At 34.3% G+C, this 16,160-nt stretch overlaps 1 protein-coding gene across 2 annotated transcripts in view; it reads right to left on the bottom strand.

The window, feature by feature from the left end:
- Nucleotides 1-16,160, bottom strand: part of DYNC2H1 (dynein cytoplasmic 2 heavy chain 1) — a 293,258-nt gene that overhangs the window by 32,928 nt on the left and 244,170 nt on the right. For both annotated transcript variants that reach the window (XM_087433636.1, XM_004427391.3), the window contains exon 85: nucleotides 9,971-10,060. In XM_087433636.1, the coding sequence (XP_087289762.1) occupies nucleotides 9,971-10,060 (90 nt within the window). The remainder of the gene's footprint in view (nucleotides 1-9,970; nucleotides 10,061-16,160) is intronic.

Raw genomic sequence — 16,160 nt, 5'->3', positions numbered from 1 at the left:
AAAGATATTTTTAAAATAACATACTTGTGTTAATTTTTGCTAGATTTTTTTTTTTTTTTTTTTTTTAATTTTTTGTTTATTGCAGTAACATTGGTTTATAACATTGTAAAAATTTCAGGTATACTCTGGTTTCTCTTCAAATCGTATAAATCTTTCGCCTTTTACAAACTAACTTCTAATATGGATTTGGTAAGAGAATGACAGATACTAGAAGGCTTACTTCTTCTAATTCTATAAATTAAAGTCAACTGGTCTAATTTTTAAAATCTGAATCACTATCTAATCGGGTTCTGTTAATGATCCCTCATATTGTATAGGTGACTAAAAAAAAAAAAAGCTCAACCTGTACAAAGGATCTGAGGGAAACTTTAGCCCCAAGCTCTCTTGCATGAAAGGATTTTTATTAGCTTGTGTAACTTTATTAACTTAACAGATGTGGTCTTATCTGTTTAGAAACACAATATACTCTATCTTTCATTCATTCATTCATTCATTTATTTTTTTGGAGAGGAAGATTGGCTCTGAGCTAACATCTGTTGCCAATCTTCCTCTTTTTGCTTGAGGAAGACTGTCACTGAGCTAACATCTGTGCCCATCTTCCTCTATTTTGTATATGAGATGCCACCACAGAATGGCTTAATGAGCAATGTGTAGGTCTGCACCCACGATCCAAACCTGCGAACCCCAGACAGCCGAAGTGGAGCGAGCTAATTTAACCCCTAGGCCACAGGGCCGGCCCCTAAATAAGATTACTTTTAAGAACAAAATTTAATTGTAGGTTATTTAGTTCTATTTAACCATGAGTCCTTCACGGGGAAGTCCTAGTTGGGAATACTACCTATCTTGTGAGGATGAAATAACAATAATACCTATAAAATAACCTGTAATATATAATATATTATCTATAACCTCTAATATATAATAACCTCTAATGTCACTTACAAAAATATCCAATATATGTCATCTTCCATCCAGAAGTAAAAATTAAAAAATGAAGAAAAGCAAAAAAAAAAAAAAAAATTTTACATACATCAAATATTTATTTTCTCACTTACAAAATTTCAAACCAATAGATATTAAAAAGAATACTTATTTTGTTGAAGTTTTGAATCCATGAGGGTTAAAAAATGCTTGACAAAATCATTGATACAGATTACCAATCATTTGCAGGACATGAAGCACAACAAGTTTTGAGATTTGTTTAAGCTGTGAATCTTATGTTCAAGGTTCTTCCTAGAAACCAAATTACTGAAATATATTTTCCTAAACTATTTTTACTATATACAAACAAGTTAATATTATTTGTAGTATCATTAAACAGTCTACTTCAATATTATATGCAATAGACAATTAGATAAGCTTATATATCCCAAAGGGCTTTTAAAGTGTAATAACATGTAAATTACCAAGAAAACCAATCACTGCTTTCCTTGTTCGTGAAGTGTTTTCCAGTTGCAAACAGCTAACAACGAAGTGAACTCAACAGAAGATATATTGCAGAATGGAAAGTCAGCATGCAATTATCATTGACAATGGAACAAATGTGGTGAAGGCTATGACTGATTTAGGAATCAAAAGTACAAAATGTTTTGTTCACAACCTTCCATTGTGTTTTCAGAAATAATGACAGTATTTGATAGGACAGACTTATTGACTATAGCAGAAAAACTGTCAACCACTTTTATCGTTCTTCTTTAGCCAAAGATAAACCTACATGACTTAAAAGACATTTTGCAATTGTCTTGTTATATAGTATAACTATGTTCAAACAAGATGTAAAAGAAGGCTTTAAATGGTAAACATGGCTGCAAGAAGCAAGGAAAGCCTTGAAACACTATTTTGAAAATAAAGGCACCAACGTAGCAGATATTAACAATCACTGGTTACTTGCAGGGAAAGTAGTTTGTTTGCTGGAACCTGCTGATTCTTCAAGAAACCAAACGTCCTAAGAGTTTAAGTATTCTCTGCATGTTTTCTGCTGTAAAGATCCTCTTATTATGCTACTCTAGGAAGCTGCTGAAATTGGCATGCATGTGATGAAAGCTGACATGCAGATAAAAATTCAGGGAAGATTTTGTTACCCTGAAAGCCAATTATGTCACTATATTGTCACATTTCTAGAACCAAGATTTATCTTCTGCAAGCAGTACAAATAACATGGTTTATAGAATTGCTTCTATAAAACTGCAGATCATCATAGACTATGACTACTGTTTAGTATTCCAAACGTGCAAGACAGTTGACCATAGGCAGAATTTATCAGCTGACAGTGTTGAGAAACTACTGTCCTTGTACAAAATTTGACTCTAAAAATTTGGTAATACTACTGTGATAGTAATAGCTATATTTTACTGAGTAAAATTTGAAATATATACCCTAAGTTCATTCTATGATGGTGATAATCTAGTTGAAAGTTTGGCTGTATATTAATCTTAAATCTCAGAATTTTGCCAAGATGCATTTTTCTGTGCAATTCTAATATGAACATATTTATTTGTTTATTATCGCTCTCTTTCACTAAATGTAGAGATTCCTGTTGGCAAGAACTTCATGTTTTCTTCACTACTGTATATTTTCAGCACTTAGAATAGCGGCTGGCACACAATAAAAGCTCAATAGATATTCACTGAATGAACAAATAAATTAATGAATATATATGAATAAAAAACATCCATAAGGCAACTCTTCTAGCTGAATGTAGTATATAAAAATAGGGGTGCTGGAGGTTTTAAACCACATACAGACTACTTTTTGAATTTTGCTTATATAAATCTATGAACAATTTTATTGAGTACCTACTATGTGTAAAACACCGTACTAAAGACTATAAGAGTTACTAAATAGGAAACTGAAGGAAAGAAAGAGTTAGGAAAATAAGGTTTCCTTTTTCATGCAAAGTACTGCAGAACCTTCCAAAATACAGTAAGACACCTCTGAAAATGAATGAAAAATAAACAATGCAATTTCAATAAGATTACCTACTTTTGTTGCTGAGGAAGATTCACTCTGAGCTAGCATCTGTTGCCAATCTTTCCCTCTCTCTCTCTTTTTTTTTGCTTGAGGAAGATTAGCCCTGACCTAACATCTGTGCCAATCTTCCTCTACTTTGTATGTGGGTCGCCACCACAGCATGGCTGACAAGTGGTGTAGGTCTGTGCCTGGCATCTGAACCTGCGAACCTGGGCCGACAAAGCAGAGCACACCAAATTTAACCACTAGGTCACAGGGCCGGCCCCAGTAAGATTACCTTTAAAGTACAGGATCTTTTTTTTTTTTTTTTGGTGAGCAAGACCAGCCCTGAGCTAACATCTGATGCCAACCCTCCTCTTTTTTTGCTGAGGAAGATTGGCCCTTAGCTAACATCCGTTCCCATCTTCCTCTACTTTATATGGGACGCCGCCACAGCATGGCTCGACAAGCAGTGCATCGGTGCGCGCCCGGGATCCGAACCGGTGAACCCCGGGCCGCTGCAGCAGAGCATGCACACTTAACCGCTTGCGCCACTGGGCTGGCCCCTGAAGTATAGGATCTTAAGAGAAAATAAAACAAGTCTTCAAATGTTAGATTGTGGAGTAGAGTATAAAGCTAAACTATGTTTATTGGGTAGACTTAGATAGAAGCTAAAATCTCAGAAACATATCATGGATACTACAGAATACATCTCAGGAGGCTAAATCACAATGATTGGGAAACATGAAAGAGATTTAGGTCAGTTTGTTTAAGAATAACCCTAAGATTGACTGACTCATTCATTTATTCAACAGATATTCATTGAAAAACCTACTTGTGTGAGCCATTGTTCTACATGCTTGAATAGAGCAGTCACCAGACAAAAGTCTCAGCCCTTAGGAAGCTTCCATTTTGGTGGACGAATACACAGAAAATAAATAAATAAAACAAATAAGTAAGTAAAATACATAGAATACTAGGTGGAGATATAGGCTATGGAGAAAAATAAAGAAGGGAAAGAAGATAAAAAGCATCAAGGAAGCGACAGGGTTGCAATTTGAAATAGGATGGTCAGGGAGGCCCTCTGGGGAGAAGGTGTTGTTGGAGTAAAGACCTGAAGGAGAAAAAGAAACTTACTTGCAGATATCTGGGGGAGAGCACTCCAGGCAGAGGAAACAGCAAGAATATAGTTCTTGAGAGGGAGTGCGCCAGGTTGTTTACTGAATAGCAAGGAGACCAGTATGGCTGGAACAGAGTAAATGAGCGAGCAAAAAGTAGGAGAGGAAATCAGAGAGGTAATGGGCCTCATCTCAGCTTGCAGGCTGTTGTAAGGATTTTGTTACTCTGGATGGGATCAGAAATATCATGGGGATATTTACAAGAGACGAATAATATAATCTGACTTATGCTTTCACCAGAACATTTAGATTGCTGGGTTGAGAACCAACTAGAAAGGGGACAAGGGTGGAAGCAAGACTAGCTAGGTGGCAGCTGCATTAATAATAACTTCAATCAAGGTTCTAGCAGTGAAAGTGGTGAGAGGCGTCTCTGAATATATTTTGAACACAGAAGCAAGGTAATCTTTCTGGTAGAACGCAGAGTATGAGAGGAGAGGAGTTAACAAGGATTCCAAACTGGGCCTCTGCCACAAGAAGGATGGAGTTGTCATTTACTTTTATAGGAATGATTACGGGTAGCACAAGTTTTTTGGTAAAGGTCAGAAGTTCAGTTTTGAATATGTTACGTTTGAGATGTTTATTAAACATCCAAGTAAAATACTGAGTATGCACTCGAGTTAGGAGAGAGGACTGGGCTGGAGCTTAAACCGAGAATAATCAAAGTTTAGATGGGATTCAAAGTCATGAGATCACTACGGGCAGAGTATAGATAGAAAAGGTCAGAGGACTATGCTCTAGGGAATCCAACATTAGAGATGAGGGAGAAGAAAAGCCAGCAAAGTAGACAGACAAGAAGAAAACAGAAGTTTGTGGTGATCTGGAGACCAACTTACAAAAAGATTTCAAGGGGAAGGAAGTGACCATCTTTCTAAAATGTTGCTAATAGGTTACGGTATGATCAAAAACTCTGGCATGTTATTATAGAAGGGGCACTTTGGTGTGAGTTCTCTCATTTACCATATAAGTTTTGTAAACTATTTAACTATTCTTGAATTTGGGGTTTTATTTTTCCTATCTTTAAAAATGGAAATAATAATATCCACCTCATATGTTATATTCCTAGATTCCATGTAAAGCACATATATGCCTGGCATCCAATTTGTGCTCAGTTCTTATAAATGTTCATTTTCTCTTTCTATCCTTCATTGGATCATTTTAAAAGTTTGAATATACATTTGAAGTGGTGCACAGAAAGAAAAGAACGCGATCTGAAGTTCAAATTTAGGTAACTAGTACATTTTACTGCTAGGGACGTGAGAAGAGCTATTTAGATGAACCCAAGAAGGGTAAACTGAGACACGTTTCTAGATCTGGAAATGCCATTCTGACTCCTTAAAGATAGCCAGGGTTAAAGAGGAAGAAGTAGGAGCTACAGGCTCAGTGATTTTTTTCTGGTGAAGAATCAGTCTTCCTGACGTGGGCAACAGAATTAAATGCAATGTAAAAAGTTAAAGAAGCAATCTATGTGGCTAAGGTAACAATATGCATTTTAACAGACAAACTATGTGCCTGAATGTTAATCTGAACAAAAGATAGGAAGCAGCATCTAAAAAGAATCTCGGGAAAACACAAGACTGAGGGATGTGTACGGGCTGATACCAACACTAGGGAAAAATCTGCTTCCCAGCGTTGAGAGGAGGGAGGGGCTGGAAGGAGCAACATAACATTAGCAACTGCCGGTGGAAGGGGTATTTTGGCAGTCTAACACACAGTGCCCAACATAGGCCTAATTCAGGCTTAATTCAGACTTAATTCAGACTTAGGGCCATTGCAGGAGGACAAATCTGGGGACAGTGGGGACAGGAGATAGCACTAAGCATAAGCACCACAAGCTAGAATCACTCTTAACTCCTATAGTACTGCACTTCTTTTATTGTTTTGATCATTGTGGCTTATTTAGTTGTCTTTCTTTCCTGATAACTCTGAGGATAGTTTATATGTCATGCTGAATGACATTTATTAATAATAACAAGAACAATAACTAACTCTATTTATTGCTCAGATCTCCCCAGACTTCAAGTCTCCTAACAGTTGATATAAACAACAAAACTTCATCATAAGAAGGAAAAATGGCAGGATTTGGTAGTATATGTGTATTCTAGCCACTGGCTTGAGTTAGGTAAAAAAAACTGGGTAGAGTTCAAGAAGTCATTATAAATTTTAAAACAAAAGACAAGGAACCTAAGCAGAAGGTCAGTCCTGAAAAATGAGCAGTTTAGCATATCCAAGCATAACTGGGTGCTGGAGATGAGGGTCTATATATCCTAGCTTATACAGAACCAACTCATGAGCTAGGCTGGAACAAAAACTGCAGGTGTAGAGTCAAGGGATCCAACTGTGAGAAGTGGAGAATATGAAGACAAAAGGGACAAAAGCAAATGCCAGCACCATAAGAACTGGGTAGACACATGCTGGAATTTAAAATGATCAACACAGAAGAATCAGAATATACTGGGGAGACGTGCTGCAGCGGCTATTCTGCAGGCCAAAGGGAAAACAAAGAGTGGATGTCAGAAACCAAAGAAACTCTCAGAAGATGTTATTTTTGAAGAAAAGCAGAAAAATTTGAAGCCAGGAAAATAATTCTAGGGTCCCAAGAGGAAATAACCTCTCTAGTCCATTTATTTGTTCATTCATTTATTCAGCAGACAGTATGCTAGGTATTGGAAATATAGTGGAATTAAAAAGAAAAAAAAAGTCCTTCTTCTAAAATATCTTGTAGAGTGGAGACCAGAGAATGAGTGCCAGGCTGCCTGCAAGACTCTCTTTGGCAGAGATTCTTTGGGTACCTAGGGGTTATTTGGCTCTCTCTAAATTACCAACACTCAGAGGAGAGTCTTAAACCTTATGCCACCCAGTAGATTAAGACTCTCTCCATGTTGCAAAATGATCTCTCTAAATCATAATCTGATTTCTCTCTTTAATATCTTGCAATGGTTCTCTTTTGCCTTTAGGATCAAATATAATTCCTTCACATAGTCTCATGACTTGGCCCTTGCTGCCCCTCCAGCCTAATCTCTGAACACCACTCCCTCTTGCACTCTCTGCTTTGCTTTTAGTTACTTGAAAGCACAAGGCTAATTCTGGCCTTCCTCTTATCTGGCACATTCTTCCCTCTCCTCCTCACTTGGTCTGTTCTTACTAGGTTCTCAGCTTAAGCATCACTTTCTTGTTCCCCTGTAGGTTAGATACTCCTGCTATTTGCTCCCATAGTTCCATACTACCTCTATCGCTCTTACTGCTGTTGTTTATTCTTTGTCCATCTTTTCTGATAAATTGTAAGGATAGCTCCTTGGGACACAATGTATGTCTATTTGGTTTACCATTCCACATTCAGCAACTTCAGCACGGTTTTTGCACCAAGATAGAATTTTTAATTGCTAAGTGAATGAATGTAAGAAATGAAATTCTGTGAGGCAGAAAGTACAGCAATTTACTAACCTTTCTATCTCCAGTACTTCACGCAGAGCCTAGCATAAAGTAGCTGCTTACAATGTTTTTGACTGAATGAATAAATAAATGAATGCCACCCGTGACCCCAGTCAGTGTCACCTTATTTGTATAAAACCCGTGTAATGAACAGGCACTGTATATGATACTCTCAGTTAGCTTGTTCTGTTTCCCTATATGTTAGGCCCTAAAATGAAAGGCTGTGGGATCTTAAACTATGGCTGAAACTGGGCTCAAGCTGCCATGTACCTATTTCGATTCAATCTGATCATTACACTTTCATATGAAACCAAAAGCTGCCATTTTCACAGATCTTTACAACTAGTACTTCTAATTCTCCCTGCCCACCCATGTTATTATCCCTTTCTTCCCCACTTAGGTAGCTATATTGTTCCTCTACCTTCACAAGCTTCTCTGGATATGTATCTGTGAAATAGAGAAGGCATATAAGAAAACAAAGGACCTAGCAGACCCTTGAATAGATTGAAAGGGAATCCCAAACACTAAAGGTTACCTTAGGGAGGTGGTTATTTTTGTACAAATTAAGGCAGAAAAACAAAACAATAAAAAAAAAAAAACATTTTCCTAAGTGGTGATAGAAATGATGAATATTGCATATGTGTTGGTTGGAAAGACAGAAGACAAGCTGTGGTCCGGCCTGAAGGCTATCTTGAGGGTTAGGAGGGTATTTTATTATTACAATTAAGGCTAAATGTCTATAAAGCTTTTAAGAAAATTACAGAGTGGAAAAGTTTTCAGTTTTGATGACCAGTATTCAATATACTCAGTATGAATAATCATGCCAGAAAAACTGTAATAATTCATGTAAAATTATTTTAAATATTAATTTCAGTATCAACAACATATTTATCATTATATGCACATAGCGTAATTAAGTGTGCTTACACATATAGTGTAATATAGGCTACCATTTGCAGCAAATTAAAAAAGTTTTTGCCCTTTATAAAAATAATCTAAAGCAAACACTACTGACAAATATATGAAGTGATAAATTATCACAGCCATACAATAATTTATAACATACCAAGAACTTCAGAGCATTTCTATATTTTTCTAAGATCACTGATGGACTAATTTGTCCTTCCTCTCTGCCCTCTCCATCCTTTTTCCCTTCCTCCTTCTTTCCTTTCACTCTTTTGGCATTTATTGATAAATTACATCCAGGTATATACACAGTAGATAGAAAGATGAGAAAATCAGAATCCCTGACTGGTTCTTCTCTACTTGCTAATTTTATCCTCATTTTCAAATCCAGTAATTTTTTCTCCAATAATCCTACAACCCAGAGATTGGTTATACTAGAAGCCAAATAAACATTCAGACGAGTCCTGGTCCCTTCAAAGGAATCCATTTGTAGGCCGGCAGGATAGAGTAAAAAGAGAGGAAAAGATGAAAAGACAGAACAACAAGCGAAGACCCCCCTGCAGGAAGCATCTAAAGACATGACAGCAGATGGAATCAAGTATACTGGTCTAGGGATGTGCCTTAAACAGCAGAAGGTTAACTTCTTTTATATTAGAACAAAGATGAAGAGGGTGGGTTCAGACAAATTTGTGGGTGGAAGAGAAGGGTAGGAATTTTCAAGTGGTCATATCTCACAGCTTGCATTTTCTCTGTAAAGTAAAAATAAGGTGTTCTGCTAAGGGAAAGGGGAGGCAGTGATAGAATGGAATCTTCAGGAAAGAAGTGAAGGTTTGAGACAATCATTGTGGAATACAGGAGCAGTGCTCAGGGTCCATCCAATACTGGAGATTTTATACCTGAAGTGTCAACAGCAGAGCTCAGGAGCTTGTGTATAGACAGAGTCTGATCCAAGTTCAACAGTTTTCAGGAAGGATGAAGCATGAGAGAAAGCAAGTTAGGATAAGAGAAGATGCTGAAAAGAGAAAAGTTACACACCATGGATTCCAGGCTGAATTGGACAGGATCAGGAAAGAAAGTGACAGACTGGGAGAACACTGAGCAGGAAGTCTGGAAAGTCTAAGCAAGCAAGAAACTGCGAGTGAAATGTGGTTGTGGTCCGAGAGTGGAAGCAGCTCCCAATAGGAAGGATACGCCCTAAAGCAAATTAGTCACAGTTATAAGTCAATTTCAGTTACTATCCATATGATCTATCTATAATAAAATTGTAGATATTTCTCTAAACTCTCAAAAATTATGAAAAGCCACACTAAGCAGAAAGATAATCTTTTTTTTAAAGAGTGCTACATAAAATCATAGACGACAGAAGGAGAAATGAATAAATGGTGCTTTATGTACAAAATCATAATATTCTCACTAGTTGCTAGCAAAAAAGGTTATCTCAATATGCATGTCTATAGTACAAAAGTCATACAGTCACACAATATAATTACTATATAATTTAGTCTTACCTGTATTGCAAGGGCACGAGCTACAAGACCTCTAAGGTATTGTAAGGGATCTTCTGGGCCTTCCCACTTGCTCTGCCATGTGAGAGGACACTGCAATTTAAAAAGGGTCCAATTAAGTTTACATATTCACTATTACATATAAAAGATTTTAACATTAGTGTGATGGTGAAAATGTTTTGGCATAATTCACATTATATGTATCATGAATTCATTCCATTAAGTCTGTTTTTCTTTGATTTTATCTCATTAAAATTAAATGATAAATAGAGACAATGAATTAATCTGTTTCTGTAAGAGTTTTTTTTAAAGTAAAAATTCTTGACAGAATAAACAAATGAACATAAACTGCTATACAGAAAGTTGCAACCCACGTTTTCTTGAAACAGTATTTAGTGCATAATGAAATCAAATTAAGTTTGATAAATTCATTTTATAAGTGGTAAAGATAAAAAAACACACAGTCCTGGTCCCTAAAGAATTTCTTTAAACTATAAATAGAGCAGTATAATGGAAATTTTATCCCCAAATCACATTGATATATATGATAAAAAGACAATAAAAAGAGAATAATTATTCTAAATTAAAATTAAATAAATAAAACAATTCTAAAAAAGTTATCTTTTTAATATCTGACCTTCTATTAACTGGCATTCTCCATTAATGAATACTTCTTTCCTTCACAATATTCTTTAAGTTCATGTTCATTATAATAGTATAACTTTTCTATGAGGGTTTTCTGGATTTTCCAAATATGTAAATATCTTTCAAACTTCTTAATAGCTTATTTTTCTGAAGTGTAGTAATAAAGAGGGAACAATTTCATACCCCAAAACACTATCTGATTGTATAGCTGAGAAACCACTCTAGGCTAAACAACGTATGGAAAATGGAAATTATAAGATAACAGAATTTACAGTGGAAAAGGACCTTAGAAAACATCTAGATCCATTACTTTAGATGAGTAAAGTAAGCCTTCCTAGGGAGACGGTAGATAAGTGCCAGAACTGTGCTTTGAACTGAAACAGGTGTGGTGATTTTAAAACACGACCCCAACCAAATCCTTTGACACTTTTCCCAAGTCATAGACACTCCATGTCACAGGCATTTGAAATCTGTGCTCCTCTCCTTAAATAAGGGTTCTGTGAATACAGCAGAAGTGATGCTGTGTCAGTTTCCAGGTCCAGGCCTTAAGAAACTGGTTGATTGTATTTCCTGTCTTTCGAGACTCTTGATCTTGGAACCTATCCACTGTACTGTGAAGCCCAATTGTTGGAGAGGCCCATGTGGAGAGGAACTGAGGCTCCTAGCTCTTAGATAGCACTGACTTGCCAGCCATGTGAATGAGCTATCTGGAAGACACAAGCTTTCTCTACAAAGGCCTAACCAAATTTCAGATTTGTAAACTAAAATAAATGATTTTTAAAAAATGATGATGTTTTAACCCAGGAAGCAGGCTGTTTCATTCTCAAAACTATACTGGTTTGAATGATAAATTAGAAGGTCATTCTAGGTATTAAAAAAAAAAAGTTCACCTTCACACAACAATTTGAAGCTAAGTGGTCAATTTAGGGATTGAATCCTGACTTTATTAGCACCAAAATTTAACTAAATTAACCCATAATTGCCAAAAAACTAAAGCAAGGAAATAAGCAAACTGGATAATAGGTTAAACATAGAGCTGTTGTAATGAGTAGTATCATATACTGAAATAATAAAAGGTAACTTAAGAAAAGAATCTGATGACTGAAAATGGCTATTGGTGAAAAATGATAAATTCTATTCAAAATGTGTACACTTCTTAAAACAGATATTTCTTTAGTATTTGTCTTTACTTCCGTGAAATTTATTTCAAGATAATGTTCAATAACAAATTTCTATGCTTTTCCATTCTTTGAGATTTTAAGAATTTATGGATTATTTCTGCATTGTTTGTGATACATTCATTTAGACCAATATCATGTTGACATACTTAAATGTATGTATTTATGTATATATTATGCAGGTATGATGAGGTTAAAATAATATGTATCAATATTTTATCAGAGATTTTAACTGAACTCACATCAAGAGCAGAGTTAAATGGGCTCTGAGGGTTTGCATTAATATCAATCTATAAACATTATAAAACTAATAATGTTGAGTTTTGATTTCCATAATTTGCAATACTAAACATGTTAAATGAACCATAACAATAAACATCAACAAATTTATGAATTTTTGTTTAGAATTTTTAATTTAAACTAGAAATGACTACTAATGCAAAATGGCATAATAATGTTTCAACAGTAATTGTTCACATCATCATGGAATAAGTGGTTAATTAATACAAATTAGAATATCATGAAACAATTACTGGGCCAGTCTCAACAGTAATTTCTGGGCATTAATGCAACTAATCAATCAGTTGCTTCAGATGAAACAAAAGAACTTGGGTTCAGCCCATTAGTTTGTTATACCTTTGATATCAAATTAACCAGCTATTAATTGAACCACAAACACAAACTAGATAACAATCATTAGTTTAGCCATAGACTTTGTGTGTTTATGTGCATGTGTGTTTAAAAATCTTATACATATTCTTCCAAACTACATTAAATTTTGGTAAATAATTCCTAAATTAAAAATAATACGTTCATTTAGGCTCTAAATAGTATTAAACTTGTGTAGGGTGAACTCAAAATATAAGCAAAAATTACTGACAATATTTTCACCCTCAAAGTTTCTTTGTTCCCCCTTACAATCTATCAGACTTACCTCAAAAGCCTAATTTCCAGGCAATTGCTGATCTGCTACTAATATATATCAGTTTGTATTTGTCAATTATACTTCAAAAAGCTGGGAAAAAACATTAGTTTGAACTTTCTAGAATTATATATCAAATAAATAAAAAATTACTTTTTACCTTCTTTTGTTACGTATAATTATTTTGAGATGTGACCCATGATGTACTTGTTTATAAAGGATCATGAGAGCTGATTCTTAAAAATTTTATGATTTATGCAAGCCAGCTGTTAAACAGCCATTCGATAGGAATTTACAACTAAATAAATTTTATTTAAAACAAAGCAAATAAATACCCAAAACTCATCACTTCCTAATTATTTTATGACTTATTATCTATGTTTTTAAGACTATTTATATCTATTGTATCTGTATGGTGGGAATACTATTAATAGCGTGCTAATGGACATCTCTTCCCAACTTCATTCAGTGACCTTGCACTGGTAATTTGAAATCAGCAATAGTAGGAGTATTTATACCGTGGAAATCAGCAATGCTACAGATCAGGGCTTCTTTTTTAGAGAGCCAGTTGCTAGCATTTGCTAGTACAACACTGGATTCATCCATGTTGTTACATAAATCAGTATTCACTCTTCTTATTGCTGATTATTTTTCTATTTTATGGAGACATCAGAATTTGTTTATCATTTCATCTCTTGAAATCTAGGCTGTTTCCAGTTTTTGATTATTAAAAATAAAGCTGCTATGAACATTCATAAATATTTGTATGTGCATATGCTTTCACTTCTCTTAGGTAAACGTCCATGAGTGGTATAGTAGGCTCATATAAGTGTATGTGTAACATTTTAAGACAAAGCCAACTATCAGCAGTATATGAGAGTCCATGTTGTTCCTCATCTATGTCAACACTTGATATGATTTGTTATTTTAATTTAAGCCATTCTAGTGGGTGTGCAGTGTTGTCTCATTATGATTATTAAAAATTTCTTTTTTTATTGAGATATAATTCATATGCCATAAAATTCGCCCTTTTAAAGTATACAATTTAGGAGTTTTCAGTAGTTTCACAAGGTTGTGCAACCATAACCACTATCTAATTCCAGAATATTTTCATCCCCCTCTAAAAATACTCTGTATCCATGTAATAGACACTTTTCCATTTCTCCATGAACAAAGGATGACTTGTCATTTATTTTAGTCTTCTTTATTTTCTTTCAAGGCTGTTTTGCAGTTTTCAATGTACAAGTTTTGCTTTTTTTTTTGTTAAATTTATTCCCAGGTATTCATTCTTTTCAATGCTACTATAAATGGAATTGTTGTTTTAATTTCATTTTGGATACTATAATGCTATAAACACGTATGCATTGCTATTGTATAGAAATACAATAGATTTCTATATATTGATATTCTCATTGTCACTTTAATTTTCATTTCCCCGATGTCTAATGATACCCAGCATTTTTTCATGTGCTTCTTTATCAAGATGATATACGATGGCAAAGTGTCTACTCAAATCTTTTTCCCACACTTTAAATTTTGATGTTTATCTTCTCATTATTGAGTTGTGATTTTTTAAAAAAATATGGTGAAAAATCAATTGATCATATATCTCTGGGTCTATTTCTGGACTCTTTATTCTGTTCCATTGAGCTATATACCTGTATTTATGCCAGTATCACACTGCTTTGATTATAATATCTTCATAATATGTCTTGAAATCATAAAGAGTAAGATCTTCCATTTTATTCTTCTATTTCAAAATTGTTTAGGCTATCCTAGGTCTTTTGCAATTTTGCAAAAAACATTAGAATCAAATTGTCAGTCACTACAAAAAATCCTGCAGAGGATTTGATTGGGATTATGCTGAATATCTAGATCACTTTGGGAAGAATTAACATCCTAACAACATTGGCTCTCCTGATCCATGAATACAGTATATCCTTCAGTGCATCTTTCCATCTATTTAGGTCTTCTTTAATTTCATTTATCAGTGCTTTGTAGTTTTCATTGTGTGGAAAAGTTTTTACACATCTTTTGTCAATTTTATCCCAAGATACATCATCTTTCAGATAGTATTACAAATGATACTTTTTAATTTCAATTTTCAATAGTTTGTTTCCAGGATATACATAATTTTTTATGTATTTACGTTATATCCTACAACTTTGCTAAACTTAAACTCTCTTACTAGCTCTAAGCCTTTTTTATAGATTCTTTAAGATTTTGTAAATAGATGATCATATCTTCTGCAAATAAAGACAGTTTTCCTTCTTCCTTTCCAATCTGTATGCCTTTTATTTCTTTTTCTAAACTTGTTGCACTAGCTAAGATCTTCAGTACAATAATGAATCGAAGTGGCGAAAGTGGACTTCAATGCCTTATTCCTGATCTTAGGGGCGAAGCTTTCAGTCTTTTACTACTATGTTAGCCATAGCTTTTTCAGAGATGCCCTTTACCTGGTTGAGAAGGTTCACTTCTAATCCTGATTTGCCGAAAGTTTTTATCACGACTGGATGTTGAATTTTGTCTTTTGAATTCAATGTCTTGTTGAATGCCTTTTCTGTGTCTACTGAGATATGATTTTTTTATTAGTCTATTAAAATAATAAATAACATTGTTTTTTTAATTAACCCAAACTTGTATTCTAGGATAAACCCCCTTGGTCATGATGCATTATCTATTTTCATATTTTGTTGGATTCAACTTGCTAATAATCTTCTTAAAAAGTTTAGTGTCTACGTTCATGAAAGAAATTGGTGTGTAGATTTCTTTTATTATGATGTCTTTGTTAGGTTTTGTTATCAGGCAATGTTGGTCTCCTAGAAAAAGCAGAGAAGTATTCCCACCTCTTCTAATTTCAGGAAGAGCCTACATAGAATTGGTATTATTTCTTCCTAAAATATTTGTTACACTTCACAGTGAATACTAGGAGCTCTCTTTGTGGGAAGGTTTTTAATAACAAATTCAACTTCTTTAATAGGCTATAGGTTAACTATTTCTTCTGTAATGAGCTTTGGTATTTTGTGTCTTTCAAGGAATTTGTACATTTCATCTAAGTTGTTGAATTTATGACCATAAAGTTGTTAGTAATATTCCCTTATTATCCTTTTTATGTGTGTAGGAACCATGTGATGTCCCTTCTCTTATTCCTGACACTTCTCTATTTCCTGATTTTTCTCTCCTTTAGATTAATTGAGTAAAGGTTATATTTCCATCTTATGTCCTATATTGGCCCATTATGCATATCTCTGTGGCATTTTTATTTATTTTTATTGTTTGCTTTAGGGTTTATAGTACACATCTTTAACTTACTATGGTCTGCTTTTAATATTAATAAATGTTAAATAATATTAATAAAACTTCAAGTAATAGTGATAAAACTTCAGATATAGCATGAAAGCCTTACAACAGTGTACTTATATTTCCATTTGCTAAATGAATAAAAAAG

This window comes from Ceratotherium simum, chromosome 7 (assembly GCF_057802395.1).
Source record: "Ceratotherium simum simum isolate JZ-2026a chromosome 7, ASM5780239v1, whole genome shotgun sequence".
Taxonomy (NCBI): domain Eukaryota; kingdom Metazoa; phylum Chordata; class Mammalia; order Perissodactyla; family Rhinocerotidae; genus Ceratotherium; species Ceratotherium simum.
The sequence above is the reverse complement of the archived record's forward strand: the minus strand, read 5'-3'. Positions and strand labels throughout refer to the sequence as shown.